General features: G+C 29.8%; 1 protein-coding gene across 1 annotated transcript; it reads right to left on the bottom strand.

Annotated features, from left to right (window-relative positions):
* Window positions 1–3760: 3760 nt before the first annotated feature.
* On the bottom strand, window positions 3761–16826 carry LOC120089381 (cellulose synthase-like protein H1). The gene is made up of 9 exons (XM_039046832.2): window positions 16335–16826; window positions 15926–16244; window positions 13718–13831; window positions 10784–10897; window positions 7593–7805; window positions 6944–7055; window positions 6471–6649; window positions 4996–5346; window positions 3761–4384 (listed from the first exon to the last, which is right to left on the bottom strand). Exons 1-9 carry the CDS (start codon window positions 16583–16585, stop codon window positions 3857–3859), a joined length of 2181 nt encoding a protein of 726 aa, XP_038902760.2. The 5' UTR covers window positions 16586–16826; the 3' UTR covers window positions 3761–3856.
* Between the last annotated feature and the right edge of the window lie 6015 nt (window positions 16827–22841).

The raw sequence follows: 22841 nt of genomic DNA, 5'->3' as shown, positions 1-22841 counted from the left end.
CAATATTGAGTGCAAAACAACTTACCAGAATTGGGTTCAATGTGTCAGCAAACATTGGTCAACGTAGAAGGTATTATTCAACAAACAAGACGACTCAATGTTGCTAACACCGATCGAAGATGTATTCGTCGTAGACGACAGCGACAACCAGATGAACCTAATTTAGAGGGACACGAAGACAACCCCCATGAATGGTAAGGGCCAGGGGATCGTTTTTAAATTTTATGTAAACTTTCATTTTCAAATTGTAAATTAAAGAACTGATTGTAAATATTCTTTAATATCATGAATATATATTTTTAATATGAGTGCAAGATGTTTTCATTGTAGATTAAATATATAATTAAGTTTAATAATGAAGGAATTTGTGGACCAATTCCTAAAGTTTTAATATTGTTGTACATCTACAATTAAAAAATAATAATCAACAAACTTTTAAAAAAAAGAAAAAAAAAAAGGCAAATCGTGGACCGGGTCCACGAGTTTGTGTCTGACCGGTTAACCAGTCAGCCGATGTGGTGCTAACTGGATTAAACGATACTCGTGTATCGGGTACACGAGTATGCCATATGGAAATCGTGTACCCAGTACACGATTTCACTACCCCAATTTTGTCAATAGTTTCTCAAAACACCTATTCTTAGAAATTTTTCCCTCAAATCCTATTTTTGTCATTATATTTTATAAAAACATTATTTTAAAAAACAATTCCATTATCAACTTAAAACTTAGTTACATGTGAATGTGCGAGTTGCCATTTAAAAATTATATATTTTGTTTAAAATATTATTCAATAAAATTATTTAAAAAATTACTTATGATTAATCTTAAATTTTCTTATACTATAATATTTCTTTAGGTTAAATATTTTTATTGATTATTTTGTAAAACTTATGTGACATTTATTTGTGAATATAAAATAAATTAAACATGGTTACATCATTTTTAAACGAATATGGTATTAATTTGTGAATATAAAATAAATCAAACATGGCAATATCTTTTTGAAACAAATATATATGACATAAACTCATACACTAATTATATAGGGGATTTTCAACCATAGAAAAATATTGAAAATTATTTAGATAAAATAACAAAATTTAATATTCTCTAATAAAGGTTGATAGAAGCTGATAGAAGGCTATTAGTATCTATCAATGATAGAAACGGATAGAAATTTATCGTTGATACTATGTGATAAACACATATAGAAATCCATCAGCGTCCATCAATGTTTTTTCTTTTTCTTTTTTTTTTTTTTTTGTTATTTCTTTGCCATTTTTTCTATTTGTGAAAATTTTCTAATTAAATAAGTAGCTTTGAAAAATAATTTATTGAATAATATTTATTTTAATAAATAATCCATAAATATATTTAAACTAAAAAATATTATTAAAAGAAGATACAAATTTAATCCTAAGTAGTTTTTTTAAATAATATTTTAATTAATTATACACACTTTTAAAAATATACCTGTATCACACATGATAAGACACTAGTTTACTTAAATACACTTAAATTTAAAACACTTAAATAACTAATCATTTTCAACCCTATATCAATAGTATCAAGTATATCAAAGATATCGAGGATGTCTAGTGTATCAAGATTATATCAATATTAGAAAGCTAAAACATGGGTTGGAGCTTGTTTTATTGACATTTTTACAAAAGCAATAAATTTGAGCCATATGTTTAATTTTATAAACTTATTTTATCAAATCTGCAAGATTCCCCCATTGAAAAGTTGCAGTGAGTGAAATAATGGCGTACTAACCAATTGACTGGTATGAGAACTGAAATCCATTGAATTTAGCTGGAAACTTCTGCCTATTTATCAACATTTTAATTTTAACTTATTGGGACCAGTACTGTGGTACTATGGTTTTCCTTTTGCTTGTAGAAAATTACAACGTTTATTTGCCCATGATTTGATCTACCACAGTATTTTTAAATGTGTTTACAGTTTTTTCTTTTTTATTTTTTTGAAAAGGAAACTTCATTAAAACCAAAACTTATATATACCAACCACTTTCTTTAAAGAGTGGTTAACCAATATTATCAGACCAATTAAAATTTCAAAGACAGCTTTCCTCCTCTAATGAAGAATTCCACGAGATTCATGGTCTTAGACAAATCTTCTTTGTAGTCGTTGAGGGTATTGATGACTTCCAACGAATCAACTTGAATAACGATGGTGTTAGATGGCCACCGACACCATTGTTTCGATGTACCTCAACTGCTCCAAGGATTTTTCAAAGTTTGTGAGCACCTTTATAATAACTTTGATTTTGAACACATCTTTTGAAAATGGATTCAAAAGGCTAGCTAGACCATTAAAAAATAAATTTTTTTAAAAAGTGATACATATCCCTTTTTTGGCTCTATTTTGCCACTGTGAAAAATCTTAGGGTTCTATTCAATATGTTATATATATATGTGTATATATAGTCGTTTCTATTTTGTTTATAGTTTGAAAAATGTTGCATTTAGTCAACTAGAACACAAATTAAGTCAGTTTATTACAAATTTTTTAATGTAAAAGATCAAATTTTCACTCATTCACACCTTTTAAACTAAAAAGTTTTAAAAATAGATGAATCTAATAGAAAAATCCACAAGTTAAATATGATGTTACAGACGAGATATGAAACAGTGAGTCAAAAAGAAAACAGTAATAGAAAGAACTAGTGTAACCACACTTATGCTTGGAGGGCAGTACATGCGTTCAGATGAAAAGAATTTCAATAATAGAATTAAGCAATTACAATAGAGTACTTATCTGATAGTTCATCCTACCTAGACTTTCAAAGAGCTTTCTCCTATTGAAGAGTTTAGGCTCTCTCTTGATGTGTTTCACGAAACTTGAGATTACGTCTCTTGAAGCTTCACTTTTCTTTTCATCTCATTTTTGAAACATTCTTCAAACAATTTCGCTTCATTTTCCATTAAGAAAAGTTCTCCTTAGTCACTATCATATCACTCAACTTAGTATTTACCAATTTGTTAACTTCTACGCTAGACAACCATAGGAATGTAAACTCACACAGACGATCAAACAAAAAGCCAAGCCACTCCTACACGAAAGAGCGCATATAGAACTACCTTCTTTCTCTCTTCAATGACAATATCTTACAAAAGCGCTACGTCTAAAAGGCATAAAGAATATAAATATATATAGAAAGACAAAAGGAAAAACAGTCTGCAAGGCAGAAAATCTACACCCCAAGTAAGAACTAGAAGGGTTTTGCTAGATATCTACAATACAAAAGGAAATAATATTTTGCAAACAAAAATCAATTTGAACGAATAGAAAGACTCTTGACAAGAGTAATAATAATGAGCATAACAAAAGGCATAAAAAAAAATGAACAATCAACACAACAACAGTATCAAATCATTTCACATCTAGTCATTAATTATTTGTCAATAATAAAAAAAATATAGAGTAATTAGTTGGACCTAGCTCCCTTAATTTTTGTTCATCTAGCATATCAATACACCCAAAACGCCAATAACCTTGGATACTAATGGAAAACGTGAGCATAACTTAGTAATAATTCACATGTACTCTAAACTCTTACAATCAGGAAGTTTGCATGTTCATACTTACATTTATTGTACTTGACAAAACCCATCGATATTAATTATAAAAAAAATTATTACAACTAAAGAACACATCGGTCCCAAACTTGTGAGCATTTCAAATCCCAACTCCATTGGAAGGCACTACCTCAAAGAAGAAAAAAAAAACTAAATGGTGCTAAAATCATACTTTATTCTTATTAAAAAGAAAGACAAATATTTATTGGAGAACAAAGAAGACAATAACATACGTTCTACTTGTCCTACATTTATGCCTTTTGAGACAAATACACGAACAACAATGTTAAAACGCTAGACTTGCAAATGGTGGAAAAGGGAAGTCCATATCTTCCCTTCCTAAACATCCCTTTCAAGAATGGCCAGAAACACAAAATCAACCACACACTGCATATCACTTCCCCTACTCCACCGGGTTCAGCCGGCCGTCTCCAAATACTCGTAAACAATGCCGTCAATTGCATCATCAAAACTGTTGTACCTGGCAAAAACAACGGTGACTCATCGAATATGAACGAACCTTCATCGATCTCACCGTTGTCACTCGAAGAAGACGACTCCTTTTTTGTTACTTCAAACATTGTTTCCGCTAATCCTAAGAACTTAAGCACAATACCAACAACTCCAAAGAAATAGGGGCACATTGTGTTTATTCTCGCCATTCTTTGGTTGTTCCAATAAGCCCTAATTGATTGCCCCGTTTTCAAGAATTGTAACACTTGTTGGAGGTTGTAGAGGACTAAGAGTAAAAGTGGAATGAATATTGCACGTTCATGTACCTGCATTATAATATTAATGTTTACTAATGAAGATAGTAAAAAGTTTAAATGTCGTTTTGGTACATAAACTTTCTACGTCAATTTTATTTTAGTTCTTGAACTTATAAATTCGTTATAGTGTGACACAAACTTTCAAAAATATTTATTTAATTCTTCATATTTTTTCCTTTTTAAAAAAAAAAAATCATTTTGGTCCTTTAGTGTGTACCTTTAACTTTTAAGTTCATTCCATCTTTGACACTTAACCTATATGCATATGGCTTGAAAATTATACTCACGTTAATGCTAGTAAACATACTCAAAACGGTGTCACTAATTTGTTAAGAACAAAATAAAAACAACAATCGAAATGATTTTTTTAAGTTCGAAAACTCAAATAAAACAACATAAAAGTTCAGACTTAGTTTGATAATCATTTGATTTTATATTTTTAGTTTTTGAAAATTACGTTCTATCTACTTCATATGAATATGTTTAATTTTAAAAACCTAGGTAAGTTCTGAATATACTAAAACAAAATAACTTTTGTTGTTAAAATTTGGCTGCTGAGAAAGATGAAAACTATTGGTAAAATAGTAGTAAAAATATAATATATATTGCATGTAACTTGCCTGGGGTAGGAAGTGAGAGTTTGTGAGAAGAGAATAGGCAGGCAAAAGGGAGTAGCAAAGCTCAGGAATGGATTGGGGTCCCCAAAGATAGATCCACACATAGAACATACACAGCTTGAGGTGAAGTTTACCAAAGAGAGTGGCAAAAATTGGGCAGTTTTTAGTGAAGAAAATTTCAAGGAACCCTGTTGTCCATCTCTTCAGCTGAGTGAATGTAGATGGCCCAGTTGTTGGGGCACAACCTAGGAACGCTGCTGGGTTTGGGTTTAGGTATATGGATTTCCAACCCTTCCCTTGGATCATCATCCCTGTGAAAATGTCCTCCGTCACCGACCCGTAGTACCAACCGACCTGATCAAGATCATGTTATCATAGAGAGATTGTTTGAACAATATAACTGACAATTTTGTACCATTGAATCCATTGAGAGAGAATATAAATTACTAAAGTATCTCGAATTTATATTGAGTGCTTATTAGGAGGTATGCAAATTTTTAAACCCACATTTTCTATTCTAATACCTAGTTACTCATACATCAATTTTGCTCAAATGAAATTAAGGATATATATCGGTCCTTTTGGTAACCATTTTTTTTTTTTTTTGTTTTTTTTAAGCCTATAGATATTACTTCTACCTCTAAATTTCTTCCTACTTATCTACTTTTTACCAATAATTTTAAAAACCAAGCCAAAATTTGAAAGAAAAAAAAAACTTTTGAAAAAAGTCGTTTTTTTTTTTTGAATTTAACTAAGAATTCAACCATTGTACTTAATAAAAATGTAAATTATTGTAAGAAATGTGAAAGAAATAGGCTTAATTTTCTTAAACCAAAAACAAAAAAATGAAAAAATTACCAAACGGGGCCTAAAAGTTACTTTTTTTTAGTTCCCAAAATTTGGCTTGGTTTTTTAAACCATGGGTGAAAAGTAGACAACAAATGAATAAATTTAGATGTAGAAGTAGTGTTTATAGGCATAATTTTCAAAAACAAAAACAAAATGGTTATCAAACGGGATCTTCATTTTTGTTCATTTTAGTTTTCTTATGTCAATATTTGACGATATTAACTATTTTACTCTGTTTGGTAACCATTTGATTTGTTTTTTTTAATCATAATTACCCTTACAAACATCATTTGTAACCATGAATTTCTTTGTTATGTAATATATTTTAAAACACTTGCAAAAAATTATTTTTTATGGGAATTTGACTAAGAATTCATGTGTTTGATTCAAGAAAGATGAAAATCATTTTAAAGATTTATGTTGGGTAAATAAGTACCGTTTTAGAAAATCAAATGGTTATCTAACGAGACCTAAATAAAATTAATAATAGAGACTGAACTGATTATTTTTATTTTTATTTTTTTAAAAAAAGTACTGAAAAATAAAATACTTTTTATTTATATGTGATAAAAGTTGAACATACAATAAAAAAAAAAAAAAAAAATAATGGTGAAAGTAGGAAGGCAAACCTTAAGACCCCAAAAAGTATCATTCTCGTAACTACAACTTGCGACTTTGTTTAAAGCTTCGATTGAACTTTGCAAGGAGTTTGGATAATCAGCGATTCCCATTAAAGCAGAAGTAGCTGATTTGATGAAGTCCTCGGAGTTTCCAAATGTTCTGTATAATGTAGTTTCTGAAATATTTCCTGAAAAAACAAAACGTAAAGTAACTTTAAGAAAAATAAAGGTTGTTTTCAAGTCAATTTATTTATAAATATAGCAAAATTTTACTATTTATCAACATAATAGATCGCAATAGATATCTATCAATATCAGTGATAAATATCTATCGTAGTCTATCACTAATAGACAGTAATATTTTGTTATACTTGAAAATATCATCAAAAGTTTTGCCTTTAAAATAATTATCAAAAAATAAAATAATTTGAATTAAGTTTGAGTTGAGAAAATTAAAAGAAAAAAAAAAGTAAAGTTATTACCAATAATTTTATGTTCATTTGGTGACTGACCATATAAGACTTTTCGTCTATGAATACACCCAGTTCCCATGTAGCTTGGGCCTTGACTTCCTGCTAGTCCTGGAACAATGTACTGCAATGTAAAAGAATTGGATAATTTTTTCCAAATTTTATTTGAAAAAAAATTAATTTATATCCTAAAACTGTGGAGATTGTATTTAAGTAAGGAATCTTTGTAAGTGTATAAATTTACATTATCCCTCAAATTTTGTTTGAAAAACATCATGTGAGACTTATAGTTGGTATCCATTAAACTTTTAAATTATCACAATTAGTGAATCAATTTACCTTCTTTATTAAAATTATCTTTGAAAGTCGTCGATGCATCAACTCTTACACGTATGTAAGCTTCTTGAAATGTTAGATTATCAAAATGGACAATTAGAACAACATAAGAAATCTTTGAAGAAAATCCTAATGAAGAGTCTAAATAAGCTAAGTCTGACAAGATATTTATCCAAACGAAAGGTAATAAAGAGTATAAACTCAAATTGATATACTTACGAAAATTCAAAATCAGATTAATATAACTATTAATGTAGAGTTTTGATTCATACAACTCCTACTTAGTCCTTTTGGGCGAAAGAAAGAGAGAGAGAGGGAATTTTACCTCCATGGAGACAATTAAATGATTTCCATATAAATCATCTTTTAATCCACCATAGAAACGTTGAGGAAATTGGACGTATGCAACTTCTTTATCATTTTTGGGGTCAATGAAGGGACATATTCCTTGAAGAATTGCATTGGAGTCATTCACAAACATATCACAGTCAACATTCAATATATATGGAGCATTTGTCATCAATCCAGAAACTCTTGTCTGCATGTATTACACATACATACTTTAGTATTTGTGAATGGATGCAAGTGTCAAATAATAAAATTTAGGAATAATAGCAAATTATTACTAAAAACAATTTTCTATTTAACATTATCATTTCATACATCTTTTAGCTTACTTCAAATAACGTTTGGACATATGAATATGTTTTGCAAAACAGATGATAAAATTGCTGGAATTCTAAATTGGCTTTATTTGTTTCAAAGGGATTAGGATTAACGTTGTTTTGGTTTGTGGTTATCTCAGAAATGTTGCACAAGATGTCATGTTGGATGCTGTTTCGGCAATATATTTTTTTCCTGATATGAAACATTTTGCATTGTTATTATTTTGGGATATTTTCCTTATATTTATAGTCTGTCGATTTTGAATGAGAATATTTTTCTTCTTCCATTGTATCTATGTAAGAGCATGTTTTTGGTGTGCTAGGGTTGCCGCTTGTGTGTTGTGAATTGACCATAATTAAGTTTCGTAGCCTATCACCGAAACTCCCTGTAATTTTAGAGGGTTGTGAAGCAAGAAGTTTGATTGTTTTATTTAGCACATGTTGTATCATTGTTCCTGAGTTATTCGAAGTAATCTTGAGAATAGTTTCTTATCCTTAAAGGAACTTAAGGTATCATTGGTTGAGAATGGATTCTCATCCTTAGGAGGATCTAGTAATGTAGATTGAGAAGGAATTCTCGAACTTAGGGGGAGCCTAAGTTTATCGAGTGAAGCGATCTTCATTTGTTGGTGGAAAGATAAAACATTGAAGAAAATGTGTCTCACACTTAGGGGGAGCCTAAATAAATCCTCACTAATATTCACAAACTTATGAGGAGTCTAAATTCTATTGAGAAGGAGTCTCACATCAAGGAGAAGCCTAGGTGATCCACAATAAGGTAGGCTCTACGTGTCACTATAATTGTCAGTATTTTATAGATAAGTACAACGTTGTAAACGCTTGGCTTTCCATATTAGTGAATTTATCTTTCCTAGACATACTACCCACAAAGGTGATATATCACTGAAATGGGTTACCAAACTCTGTATTATTAGTTTAATTAGTTGTTGGTACTTTATTTATTGTTTATGTGATTGCCAAGACTATTTGTTCAGTATTTGTGTTTTATGTAACAAATTACCTTTATGTTTTTGGTAGCAGTGATAACAATGAGGTTCCTCTTGAATCATCTGATCCATCTTGTAAAGTTCCACATCAAAAGTAGAAAGAGGATGTGAAGATGCTAGACATCCAAAAAAGAAGGATCAAATCTTTGTTACCTGATAATCATAGACTTATGTCAACAATTGCTGATCTGAAACATGAACGGAACCTTGTCAGGATTGAGAAAGAGTCTGTTTGTAAGTCTGTAAGGATGCTAAATCCCAGTTTTGAGGTTCTTGATAAGATTTTGACAAAAGGCAAGACAACTGCGATGTCTCCGATCTTGGATTCTCCAAGGGTGGAAACATACATGGAAGACAGGTTCATGACAAATATAAACAAAAAATTGAGTTTGTGAGAGCTAAAAATCAAGCCCCTTCCAATTTATTAGAATCATCATCTGTTAATGTTGTTTGGAAAGCTAAGATAAAATCTATTGTGGAAAAATAGGTCACATACGACATACTATTTTTAGTTACATGGTTTTCCCTATCGCCACAGGAACATAACTTAAGTATCTCACAATTTCAGAGATATATCTCATCATGAACTCAAATTGAAATGGGTATGGTATATGAAGAGCTTGAACAATATGTGCAATGTAGTTTTGACATTTTTCAAATCTTCTGACAGAGGAGACTAGTTCTTCAGTGGAAGTTTGAGACATATGATTGGCGAGAAGAGCTGTATTTCTGAGATAAAATTTGTGAGCTTAGGGCAAGTTACCTTTGGTAGCGATACAATTGGGAGAATAACTGAAAAGGAAAAGCTAACTATCCCAGCCTACCATCTCTTAATGATGTCCTGCTAGTTGAAGGACTTACAACAAACCTTATTAACATTAATCAATTGTGTGACCAAGGGCTGGGCGTTAACTTCATTAAGGATCAGTGTGTTACTAGAGATAATAATAAAGCATTTCTTATGACAAGTACACGTTTCTATGAGAATTGTTATTTGTTGTCTACTAACGACTCTTCTCAAGTGTGTAATGTCTCTCAACATGATAAGACAGCTCTCTGACATAAACGTCTTGGTCATGTGAGTATGAAGACTATTTAGAAAGTCATGACGAGAAATGTCATATCTGGACTTCCACCATTGTGCGCTGACATTGGAACTATTTGTGGCGAATGGCAAGCAGGTAAACAAATTCATGTTTCTCACAAACAAGTACTCCATACCGTCTCTAATCACATTTTGAAGCTCATTCAAATGGATCTTATTAGTGAATTTATATTTTTCGGGCACACTACCCTTCAGACGTAGGTGGTATATCACCAAATTGGGTTATCAAATTTTGTGTATTATTAGTTTAATTAGTTGTTGGTACATTATTTGTTGTTTCTATGATTGCCAAGACTATCTGTGGAACATTCGTGTTTTGCATATAAAGAATCACCTTGATTTAAAAAATTGTGGTTAAAAACATACTTTTGTTTGTTATAACAATTATGTTTATATATTTTCAAATTTATTACTATCTAGTCTTTGATTGATTCTTCTCTCATATTAATTTTTATTCTATAATGACTTAAAGCTTTTATATTTTAAAAGCATATTTGATCCTTAATCAATATACCAATCTACAATAGGTAAATTCTTTTTTTTTTTTTAATTAAATCTTAATAATATTTTTTCAATATATAGACTACATCGTTATAAATTATGGAATCTATAAACTAAATGGTTGCCTTCATCACAGTTCAAAAATCCAATCCTATATTGGAACCTAAAAATGTAATTAATAATTATGTGCCTTAGAAATGTAATAAAAGATGAATATTTAAGAAGAGCATGAAATTACCAAAACGTTCATGGCTCCAGCCTTATAATGGTGGGAATGTTTGAGCCTCTTTTCTCTTGATACGTAAATCAAGTGAGGAAGTAAATTTTCGCATTCCTTGTTCTCCCATATTATCTGGAAAAATATTATACTTTTTAGTGGGTAATTTTTTTAGAATACAATCCAAAAAATTAAATTTCGCAAGTCTTATATTATAATATGTTTATGTCCTGTTCAATTAAACCGCAGATCCATAACTTCAAGTGAGAAGCACAAATACATAAAAAGATTAGAAGTTTAGTCTATCCATTTCTAATTTTGTGTTTATATATAGTTTGTAACCTTTAAAAAATGTCTAATAAGTCTTTAAATTATCGATTTTTTTGTGTTTAATAGATTTTTAAAATATCAATTTTGCCATATTTAAAGAAGTTAAAAATTAAATGTAATAGTAGACATTAAATTAATTTTATGCTTAATAGGTACGATTAGACATTTTTTAAAAAATTATTGTATGAATTAGCTACAAATTTTAAAATTTAAGGTTGAAATAGACAACTATTTTTTAATTCTTATAAAATAGTTACTTTTTAAATATTTTTAGTATTAATGAGTTCAATTAGATATAAAATTGAAGTATTTTATAGATTTTTTTAAAAAATATTTTTAAGGGGCTAGAATCAAAATTGAAAGTTGAGGGATTTGCTAATCACAATTTTCAAAATTTGGGGATTAAATTTGTAATTTAATCATAAGAGATTTTAAAAATTAGAAAAATAAGGAAAATTATTTACACAAAATAATAAAATTTGAATCTTCTTTGATAAAGGTTAATAGAATCTGATAGAAGTCTATCTGTATTTATAAGCGATAGAAATTGATAGAAGTCTATCACTGATAGACGTTGATAGAAGTCTATTAGTATCTATCAATATTTTTTTTTCTTTTTTTACTATTTTTGTAAATAGTTTAATATTTTTTCTAACTGTGAAAATTTTCCTTTAATCATAATATAAATATAATTTTAAATGTACTTATATATAATATCTTTATTACGGTATACTAATTAAAAATTATTATAAATCTTTGTAGAATTGTTCTCTGATATATATAAATAAACAATCATTCAATAAATTAAAAAATACTAAAAAAAATTTCCAGATAGAAAAATGTCAAAATATTTACAGAAATAATAAAAAAAAATATTGATATCAATGTCTATTATAAACTTTTATCAGTTTCTATCATGGTTAGACACTAATAGACTTCTATCAGTCTTTATTAAAAAAATTTAAAATTTTGTTATTTTGTATAAATAGTTTCCTTATTTTTTTTATTTTTAAAAATTCCTAAAAAAAACATGTGCATATTTCTGTATATATTATATATGAAAAACTAAGATATAATTAAGTTACGCTAACTTAAAAGTGTAAAAAAAAGTAAATATTATATGTATTTTTAAAATAAAAAACAAAGAACAAGCCTTAAACCTTAATCTGACGAGAGGTGAAGATGATAAATCGAAAAATTGAGTCAATCAATTCAATTGGATCGGTTAGAGAAAGAAAAAGATAGTTAGGTATTGGTTTGAAAAAATTTCAAATTTAAACTTTTTTTTAAAAAAAAGTTTAAAGAATAAAATCGACTAAACTAATCGATGGATCGATTTTTACCGTTCCACGATCAATGTTGATTTGAGTATTTATTAAACTAATTATAATGAATTCGTTAGTGGTTTGATCGAAAAACTGACTATGCTCACCCGTAGAAGCAACATGGCAACGTTGATTAATAAAAGGAAATTAATATATATTTAACATAGACAGAAATTTTATATTTAATAAAAAATAATATACATAAATGTTGAACGTCACGAGAACACGTGCCCTAGATTCTTAATAGATCCGCCATGAGTCTAGAAAGTCGTGTTTGGGACACAGCTACCGATTCGACAGATAACTACGGACAAACACAAATAAGACAAATAAAACCAAAGATAGACTTGGACCTCAAAGTCAGAGAAAAGTTCGCAAATTTAAAGTGATTTTAGAAGATAATTTAAGTTAATTTTAATATATATATATATATCAAATGCTTAGTTTCATATGTTGACAAACTAATTTTAAAATTAATTGTTGGACAAAATGAAATATTAAAAAAAAGATGGGTTTAGAATACGTATTCAAATGTTTAACTTAAATAATAAGGACGAAATTTGAGTATTTGACAATTACTCAAAATAACTTTTCAAATACATTTTAATCCATTTTTATCAAATGTATTTAAATAAAAATAAATTTTTTTAAAAAAAAATATCAAGTTAATCGAAACGATCTTTAAATTAGTAAATCAATATATCAATTAAGAAAAGTATCCTTTTGCTATTCTTTAAATTTTGAGTTAAGTTTTCATTCTCTCTCTAAACTTCAAGATGATTTACAACTAATTCTTAATTTTGAGTTTGATTTCAATCTAATAATGAAGTTTCAAAATGTTACAATTTTACTTTTACGAATTGAGTTTCATTCTTCTTTTTTTTTTTTTTTTAATTTGGTCTCTAAATTTTAAAATTTACACTTTTAACTTCGACTTTTTTACTAAATATTCACTTTTAATCTTTAATATCAATATCTAATAATTAATTTAAACAAATTATTATTAAATAAATTTCACTATTTTTTTCATTATTATTGAGATTAATTTAAAATTTCACGTCATAATTATTTTAAATTAATTAATTAATATTATTGTCAAAGACTAAAGTATATAATTCGTAAAATATAAAAGTTAGAAGTGTAAAATTTTAATCTCGTCGATCAAATTAAGACTAAATTAAAATCAAATATAAGGACCAAAAATGTAAGGATTAAAATAAAAATCAAATCAAAATCTAGGACAACTTTGTTTTAGTTAGTATATCTTCAACCATTGCTTTTGAGGCTTTGTAAATTGTACCTTGATAATTGGAGCATGATTTTTGGAATCCGTACCACAGAAAAATGGGAAGTCACGTGAGTCCCATGCTTGATTTGATTCCTCGATCTTGCGGCACAACATCTCGTACTCGCCCTTTTTAAAATTTCAATTAAAAAAAAAATCGTTAAAATATCTATTTTAGTCTTAGACTAAGTTGATGGATGATTTATAATTGAGTAACGATGAAAGTAATGAAACAATAGAATGTGAAACGGGTCTCATAGTGCATTATGATTATAAAGCATAGATAACCAACCACAAAAATAGTCAACTAGATCCCACCTTTTACATCATTATTATTGATGAAAAATTATCTTTCATCCCAGATAAATATGGCCTTATTTCAATATATAGTGTAGGTGTGATGTATGTAGTTACAAATCTAAATGACATAAATTTTTAAGTGAAGATATTTGGTATTGAAGGAATTTTTGGTTGATATGATTGAAAATGTGTGGAAGGAATTTTTGGTTGATAAGATTGAAAATGTGTGTGGTTTATTTAGTTTGATGAATGTTTATCCTATATATGTGTGCGCGCATGATTGTTGGACCAAAATACAAGAACAATTTATAGGTAAACATTTATATTAAAAATTAATAAAAATAAACAAATAAATAAATAAACTTAACAGGTTAAATGTGTCAAAAAAGTTTTGCACTTGACACTTTATGTTTGTAAAAAAATTTCATATTCTTGACATTTTTCACATATCAAGTAAAAATAATCTTGACCTTTTTAACTTGTCAAGAACGTCAATATTCTTTACATCTCAACAAGTTAAATGTGTCAAAAAGTTTTGCACCTTGACAATTTATGTTTGTCAAAAATTCTTATATTCTTGACATTTTCCACATATCAAGTATATCTTGACATCTTTAACATATCAAATAAAATAATTTTGACCTTTTTTCCTTGTCAAGAACTTCAATATTCTTAACAACTCAAACATGTCAAGTGTCATTATTTTTTACCTTTTTTTCCTAGTCGGAAACATCTACATTCTTGACACTGGATTCCTTGACGTTTATAAAATTAAACTAAACATAATATAAAAGAGATAAACGGTTCAAAATCTTTGAGACAAGTTATTTTGCGGAGGAATTTGTATATTTATTAATGTTCAAAAGATTTGTGTATGATTTTAAATTTCACCTTACTAATCTTTTACTAACTGAAAAAACATAAGGAAAACAGTAATAGAGAATTGTCCACAAAGCTTTTTTTTTTCCTTTTCTTTCTTTCAGGCATTGTCAGAGATCTCATGACAAAAAAGAATCTAAAATTAAATAGAGATAAAAAAGATTCAAATTAAGTACAAAAACAAAACATGTGATTTTGTGGGCAAAATAAGCATTATGAAAAAGATTAAATTAAATATTCCCACTCACAATCCCTTAATTTAATATAATATAAAATATTTTAGTATTTTTACTTTCAAACTTGTTTAATTTTAGCTCAACATTCTTCAATATTGAATTTTAATCCCTTATTTCAATCAATCTTAAATTTAATCAATTAGTTTATTATGATTGATTTTTCAAAATATTTTATTATCTATTAACATTTTATAATTTTAAAAATATATTCACATATTCCAATTTTGTATAATAATTATAATTATTATTATCTAACCAAATTTGATAAAAATTAATTAACTTCAAACAATTAAATTATAATTTTGTTAAGACTATATGGACTACCAACTTGATTATAGTTCTGACATGAATTTGTATTATTAATTTCGATTTAAGATTCAATTTTCCAACACCACATATCACAATAACTAAAATTTAACCAATTCTAAAATATGAAAAGTAAAATAATATTTTAATAAGAAAAAAAATTCAAATACCATGTAAATGTTCATATCTCGATTCTTTTAAGAAAAAATATTTGAAATTGCTTCATTCAATTACACAGCAATGTGAATAATAATTTTCAACAATATAGTTCTTGTTGACTAGATAATAAGAAATCCTTATACCCATCTTTCTATTCTTCCCTTTTTATTTTATATTTAAAAAAACAGTTAGGAATATAGACATTAGATAAAAAATATTAATAGATATAATATAATATAAAAAAAACTATAAATATAATAAATTTAAATAGTATATTAGGATGATAAATGATAGACTTGAATTTATTTGTAATTTTTTTTAAAATAATGTTGATGCGATTTACCTTGATTATGTTCCACTCCTGCAGAAACTCGTCGGACTCGTCGGCTCCTAAAGCATTAGAAAAGTAGCGAAACGGTGCTCTGAGCCGAATCCCATTTTTTCTACAAAACGGAACCCAAATCTTCGCAAATTCCACCGCTTCTGTTAAACAATAGAAAGTAATCGGAGAACACCCATCGTCCGATACATAGCAACCCAATTTATTCACCGGATAATCAACCGCCAAAATAGACAGCACCGTATTTACAGTAATTATCGGCGGTTCCAACGACGGATCCGCCGTCGTAACAAATACATCCACCGCAGGGATCTCCTCAACTCTGTTTTATAAAAAATCACAGAAACTCAACTCCAAAGTCGCAAGTTTCACAAAATAAATAAAGTAAAACAAAATGATTCTAATTGGTTACCGTTTAAGAAGACGGCGAGGATAAGTAATGAAGCGAACGGGGTTGGATTTGATAACGATGAGAAGAAAGAAAGTGAAAGTGAAACAGAGCTCGCAAAGGAAGGCGGTGAAATGGAGGCAATCGAAGCCGTTGGTACGGAGGAAATAGATGCGGTAGCCGAGAAGAGAAAGGAGGAGGAGGAAAATTGCAGCGTTGAAGATTGTGTCAATGGGTCTTTTGATTGCAACTGTTTCGAACAGAGGAGTGGCCATTGGGGATTTAGTTACAAAGGAAGTTTGTGATAAGAAAGTTCGTAAATGGAAGAGCACTCAACATATAAAACAATGAGTAAAGTGAGACATTCTTGGGTTCGTCCAAAACTTCTTGGTTGTTTAATTATTTGTTTTTCTTTATTTCGGTGATTTCAATTTTTTAAATGTCATGGGGTGAGCTGGTCTACATGTACCACATACACAACAAGCTTCTTATCTAGGTCATTGACAATCGACTCTCAATCCAAACTTTGATCCAATGAGTCAAATTTAAGGGTTGATCACAAATTTGACAAATTGAAAATTATGTCGATTTGAGATTGGGCCTTCAATTATGAGAGTATAATGTTTACACTAGAATTTGGGTTCATAAATATTAGTCAATTTCACATTGATGATACTAAATTAAACACTATTTTTAAAAACATGTTGATTTGGTAAATAAATGAAGGTAATTTGGATGTCAGTGAATTTCGTACTAATTTTGAAATAATGCAAGACTTGATAATTATAAATGAAAATAGTATATGAAAGTTTTTCATAACACTCGCATTAAAAAAATAGAAGAGAGCTCTCTTCAATTTTTCAAAAAAAATTATAAATGAATGTAGTATGAAAATTTCGTATTAGAAATTTTGGAAGGTTTACTAGTATTAAAAAATTATTTATGAATACAAATTTTTAGTATGAATAAATGGACTATGGTATTCTTCTAATTACTACTACAAAACTAGACGTTAATGTCAATTTAAAATCGACATTATAGAGGTACAATGTGTTGGAATACAGAAACATGCAGCGGAAGAAAATAATATCATTAAGCATTATAATTCCTCAATTTGCCATCAAAATAAGCATTTTCATAGGGTATTAAGACAACACATACCTTTGAAGATTCTCTTCAAACTCAAAATTCAGTGTAATCTTCTCTAATTCTTGCTATGGACCACCATTAGAGCTTCCCTACTATTATCTAGGAGCCTTAGATTGAGTTGTGAGACTCAAAACAAGCTTGAATTGGTTTTTCAACTTCTTGAAGAACTTCTTCTTCAAGCTTAAAAAATTCATCAATTCAGCAATTACATCATCCTTTCCACTCAATCAAGAGTGGTTTTATTACATGACTCTCATGCAAACTGATCACTTGAAGTGATTCCAGCTACTCCTTGAATTTGGTGGTGGAATTGTCTCTAAGAAGGTGACTAACCTTCTTGCTTGAAAGTGGGAAAATCCCACATTTGGATTTTCCTATTTTTCAATTTTTTTTATTTTGAAATTGATTTTCAAAATAAATTTTTTTCCAATTTTAATTATTTAATTATTTAATTAAAATTAAAATTTTATTAATTTTACAAAAATTAATTCAATAATCAATTTTATAGTAAATTAATAATTAACAATTAATTAAACAATTTAATTAATTTAATATCAAATATTAAATTAATTTGTTACCAATTCCATTATCATGAATCCCTATTCATGAAATTAATATTTAAATCATATTTATATATTAACCTATTCTCCAATTACGTTTAATTCCAAAATTAAACATGTAATTATATCAATATAATTACCAATTCCATAATTCAAATTTGAATATTTCAAATCAACTTATCACGCTATTCTAAGGCTAAATTGTTTGTGAGCTAGGAGGGGGACCTAATGGACCTACAGATCATGGGCTCTAACGATCCGAGATTAATTAGCTAAACTCTTTACACTAAATTTGTTAACTACCGGGTCACTCCACTAAAGACCAGTACTTGCACTCTCCTTACTGTAGATATATTGTGTCCACTCAATATAACCATAATTAGTAAGTTAACCCTACACAAGTTGTTCATAATAACGGCTGGGTCAAAAGGCTGTTTTACCCCCTAGATTACCTCTTGCTCCTTAAATCCCACTGATTCTCTAATGAATAATTGGTTTATGATTCAATCATCAAATAGAATCCCTCTCGGGAAAATGAGAGGGTGGGCCCCTTGTTTAAGACCCGAAATCAGCACTTAAGGGAACAACCTCTCTACTATCCCTGAAAGTGGGTAGGAGTGAATTCCATCTTACACCCTATGTCCCCAGCTATCTACCTGGTCTTACCCACGAAATGAGACGCTTATTGAGCCGGCGCTGTTGAGCCAACCTCACCTTTACAAATCTAAGGATAATCCAGAATAAACAGTCAATAACAATATAAAGTAAAAGTGGCTTATTTCTTGGTCCGATCATATGCAAACTTATTGCACAGGACGTTCCCACTCCACATGTCACTACATGAATGAATCAGGATCACTTTGTTTGTAGCACATTACAACTCCTTGTAACAACTACATAAAGGATCTCATATCTAAGAGTTCCATGAGCGCGTTCAGATCGCTCTGATCTCACCGTGACCGAAATACATATTATACATTCAATACATACAGTTATGCAAACAAATCTTAATTAACGACATGCTAAGAACAAGATAAATAACAGGGGAAAGAGTACCATACCAGTTGAAGACAATCTTCACACTTCGGAACTCTAACGCAGCGGAAAACCTCCATGCAATCTACCAATGGCCAGCGGAAACATCGATTGTAGTAGCACGAACAACCGCAAACACATGACTACAACGAGGACGACACCATCACTAAAGAGCCCCAGGTATTCTCGGAGTGAAAACCCAAAGGGCGGTCTTTGGTGATTTTGGTAGAGGAGGGAGAAAACACGAATCGTGTAGGCGATAAGCAAGTGGGAGGGAGAAAGACGCTATCATATAGTAGAAATGCTTATCGTTTAGGAGGAGCTACACGATCGAGTAGGATTTATTGAATGATCGTTTAGGAAAAAGTATACGATCGTTTAGCAAAATCGGCATACTGTATAATCGTTTAGAGAAGCTATGGGATCGTGTAACGACAGTGTGCAATCGTTTAGACGCGATGAGGACAATCATTTAGGCGGAGAGGACTATCGCATAGGCTCTTGTTTTACATAAGCAATCTTTTAGATTTTCACCAACGTGCGCTTGATTTATTTTTGGGCGATCGATTGAACGATTCAAAAATGAAAACATTTTTCATTTTAATTCATCGATCACAATAACCAACTCAGACCCACTAACTCACATCTGAATGTGAATTTTGGATTAATTATCATATAATTAACCAACTAATTAATTAATAAATATAATCATATTGTATTTTTATCCTATAGTTTGATATCACGTATCTACTATAATATTTTCTCCTCTACTTGATATAAATCATATTTATATCTAATTTCTTCCAAAATAATATATCTTAACATTTAGCCAATTATATCATATATAATTAACCAGTCCAATTATATCATATATAATCGAATTTCCTCTTGTCAATTTGAACATTTCAAATTAACCCAAATACTGGTTCTCAACTTTATCCAAGCTACCCAGGGGACCTAATGAACCTGTGGCTCGAAGCTCCAAAGATCCATGAATAGCTGACTAAACTCTTTAGCCACGAGATCCACCATCTGTTAACTGTCAGATATTCTACTAAAGACCAACAGCTGAACTCTTCTTACCATAGATATATTTATGTGTCCATTGGATATAACCAATCATGAGTACGATGACCCTTCACAGATACTCGTAAATATAGCTGGGCCAAATTACCATTTTTTTCCTATAATTACATCTCACTCCTTAAGTACCACTGATTCCTCTAATGAACAATACAACATAGTCCTACTATGTGTGAACACCTCTCAGGCCAAGAGAAGGTGTGTGGTGTCACATCGTTCAAGCCCTGGAATTAGCCCTTAAGGGAGCTATCTATCTACTTACCCCTGCCTCGGGGAAGGAGTGAATTCCATCTTATGTAGTTGAGTTTTCAGCTCCCAAATCAGACGAATCCCCAAAATGGTAGGTTTGAAGGCGAACTGACCACTCGCACCCATACAAATCGAAGGACCGCCCACAATGGCAGGAGTTCCCAACTCACTCAGAATTGAGGTCATGTTACCTATGGTCATCCTAGTGAAGTGAAGTCTTTATCCTGAACGGTGTTATATAACGAGATGTTAACACTTCGTAGTCAGGTCTTATACAAACTCTTTGTAAGGATGCCCCCGCTTGCATGTCCCCAACACGAATGATCAGGATCAGATTATTTGTGACAAGTCACAACACTTGTGACCATTCCACAAAGTGGGCCGCATCTGTAGTATTACCAGGATAAGGTTTCCCTCCTATATTCATATCCTACAGACTATTTTGGTTATCACTCAAGACATGATCCACTTGTATGTCACCACATACATGCTTGAGTCACATACAGATAACTAAGGATTTTATGTTTATTGGTTTGTGATAAATCAAATAAAACAAGTAATCGAGCAAAAATACAAGATGTGAAGTAAATATCATATATTAACAACACAAGCATTCGTACAAACTGTTTACAAACTATAGGACACGAGATTTTAGGGCATCAACCCCAACACTACAGAGTGGATCGCATCCGATAGTGTTATCAAAATAAGGCACCCAACCTTATTCGTATACTATAGGTCATTTAGACTATTTACTCGAACCTGATCCACTCTTATGTCTCCACATAAAGTTCAAGTACTCATGTAATAGTCATTGATATTTTAGTTTATTGGATTTATTTATAAAACGAAATAAGCAATTCATATATTCAATAACAACTTTATCGATTTACAGAATGAGTTTATTGCTTACAAACCACGAGCTTTAGGACATAAAACCCAACAAACTCCCACTTGGACTAAAACTCCAGTGGTAACATACATATGAATACATTGAGTTTTTGAGTTTTACAGAGAAATACAATAAACTAGGGCATCACATACCCATGGCTTTCTTTTAGGTATTACATACCCATCCTTAGGCATCACATACCTATAGGTCTTTTCTTCCAGTTGCCTTAGGTTATACAATCCGTAGTCCTAGTCTCACTAGGTGATCTTCAAACACTTTAGCTGAGAAGATTTCTGTAAACATATTAGTATACAATGGACTTTGCTTCAAAACAATATAGGGAATGCATCTTATTTCCACAACTTCTTGTTTCTCGATATTGTCACCAAGACCTGATGACTTAAGTTTCGACTAAACCCAAATAATGACTAGGCTGTCATACATTCCTCCCACTACATCAAGGTACTCTCAACTCTTTGAGTAAGATGCATCTGATCTGTCCAAACAACTTTTGTTACAGTGTCAGTTTTAATCAATAACTCTTTATTGATATACACTTTGCTTTTTATGAAAACTAAATAATACATGGTGATATCATATACTTTTCTAGAAAAATTTAGCATTTGTTAACACAAACACTTGATTTTCTCTTACTTGAAAAGTATACTACTTTTGATTTTCCTACAGATAGGCATGCCATCTGAGCGATATTCTAATACTTAAGGGTTCGACACTAATACATGTGTCAATCTATTCCAGATTTCTGAACTATGTAAACATCGTTTACATATCATAAACAACTTTTATGAGCTCTCCATATCTCATATGGAGTTTCAAAAACACCTTAAAATGGAATGACGTTTAAAAACGATTAAGGCAACTAGATGTAGAGAATTGTCATTAGATTTCACGTTCTATCAAAATAGCCCTGGAAATCTCTTATTCTCTGTACTCTCTACTTCGATCCAATCAAAGTGTTTTGCTTATTTTACCTAACAAGTTTCATAGACCTTGAACCTTTCAAGTGTTCTAAACTTACAACTTAGGTAAATACAACAGTACTTTAGAATAACTATTGAAATATTCATACTTTTCCTTATGCTTTAACTTTCACCAGATCATAAAGATTTGAATGTATGAGCTTTTAAGGGTTCTTTGTTCTTTTGATCATCTTATCTTCAAGACAAGACACATATAGAGTTAAAAGATTTGTCTTCCAACTTATTTAGATGACCATTTTTAACCTTCTTAATCACAGTAAGACATAATGTGGCGATAATCTTAATTACCAAAGATAAGTACCAAAATGCATCTTTTGCTTGATTATTTTTCAGCCGTTTTAAATATCAAAATATCTGAAATGGCCTTGAACTTTGGTTGGTTTTAATAGAAGTTACTTTATAGTAGGATAAATATAAAATGTAACTTTTACTAATGAACACTTCATTTATAACAAAAGATTATATATACCATGTCCTTCACAAAAGATAAAACAGCTTTTATTACATTAATAAAAGTAACCGGATTCATCTTTTGTTAGCAACTTCAAAATCTCCCACTAAT

Source organism: Benincasa hispida, chromosome 10, assembly GCF_027475165.1.
Source record: "Benincasa hispida cultivar pf3 chromosome 10, pf3_genome.v1.1, whole genome shotgun sequence".
Classification (NCBI taxonomy): Eukaryota; Viridiplantae; Streptophyta; class Magnoliopsida; order Cucurbitales; family Cucurbitaceae; genus Benincasa; species Benincasa hispida.
Note: the sequence above shows the minus strand (reverse complement) of the source record. Positions and strands in the feature narration are given on the sequence as shown.

Bases quoted from the DNA above. Each gene is read 5' to 3' on its own strand.
- LOC120089381 (XM_039046832.2), bottom strand. From the start codon at position 16,585: ATGGCCACTCCTCTGTTCGAAACAGTTGCAATCAAAAGACCCATTGAC. The intron at 16,245-16,334 runs GTAACCAATTAG...TTTATAAAACAG, and splicing joins CCTCGCCGTCTTCTTAAACG to AGTTGAGGAGATCCCTGCGG. The intron at 13,832-15,925 runs GTAAATCGCATC...AATTTTAAAAAG, and splicing joins AGGAGTGGAACATAATCAAG to GGCGAGTACGAGATGTTGTG.